Source organism: Aptenodytes forsteri, unplaced genomic scaffold (assembly GCF_000699145.1).
Source record: "Aptenodytes forsteri isolate BGI_AS27 unplaced genomic scaffold, ASM69914v1 Scaffold147, whole genome shotgun sequence".
Taxonomy (NCBI): domain Eukaryota; kingdom Metazoa; phylum Chordata; class Aves; order Sphenisciformes; family Spheniscidae; genus Aptenodytes; species Aptenodytes forsteri.
This window is the reverse complement of record NW_008795320.1, coordinates 1,304,874-1,305,391: the sequence shown is the minus strand read 5'-3', so window position 1 is coordinate 1,305,391 and position 518 is coordinate 1,304,874. Positions and strand designations below refer to the sequence as shown.

General features: G+C 68.7%; 1 protein-coding gene across 1 annotated transcript in view; it reads left to right on the top strand.

Annotated features, from left to right (window-relative positions):
* APC2 (APC2, WNT signaling pathway regulator) overlaps positions 1-518 on the top strand; it is a 25,216-nt gene that overhangs the window by 11,914 nt on the left and 12,784 nt on the right. The window contains 2 exon segments of the mRNA XM_019472208.1: positions 1-175; positions 360-500. The exon segment at positions 1-175 is cut by the window's left edge and continues 22 nt beyond it. Coding sequence (XP_019327753.1) covers positions 1-175; positions 360-500 — 316 coding nt within the window.

Sequence of the window (518 nt, the reverse complement as noted above, 5' to 3'; positions counted from 1 at the left end):
CGTGCCAACGCCGCCCTCCACAACATCGTCTTCTCCCAGCCCGACGAGGGCCAGGCCAAGAAGGAGATGCGGGTGCTGCACGTGCTGGAGCAGATCCGCTCCTACTCGGAGACCTGCTGGGACTGGCTGCAGATGCAGAGCAGGGACGGGGGCAGAGGCACCGAGGGCGGCGCGGGTACGGGGGCAAGCGGGGTGCCGGCGTGTGCGTGTGTGTGTGCACACGTGCATGGCGGTGCGTGTGGCATGGGGGTGCGTGTGGCTGTGAGCATCCGCATGTGCTGGAGGCAGCAGGCGACTGGGGGGGACACACCATCGGTGCCAGACCCCGGTGCTGACCCCCCCCACACCTCTCCCTGCAGCGCCGGTGCCCATCGAGCCCCAGATCTGCCAGGCCACCTGCGCCATCATGAAGCTCTACTTTGACGAGGAGTCCCGGCGGGCTATGAACGAGCTGGGTGAGCGTGGGGTGGGGGGCTCCAGCCCTGTTGCACTGCAGGCATCCCCGCCCACCCTCCTCC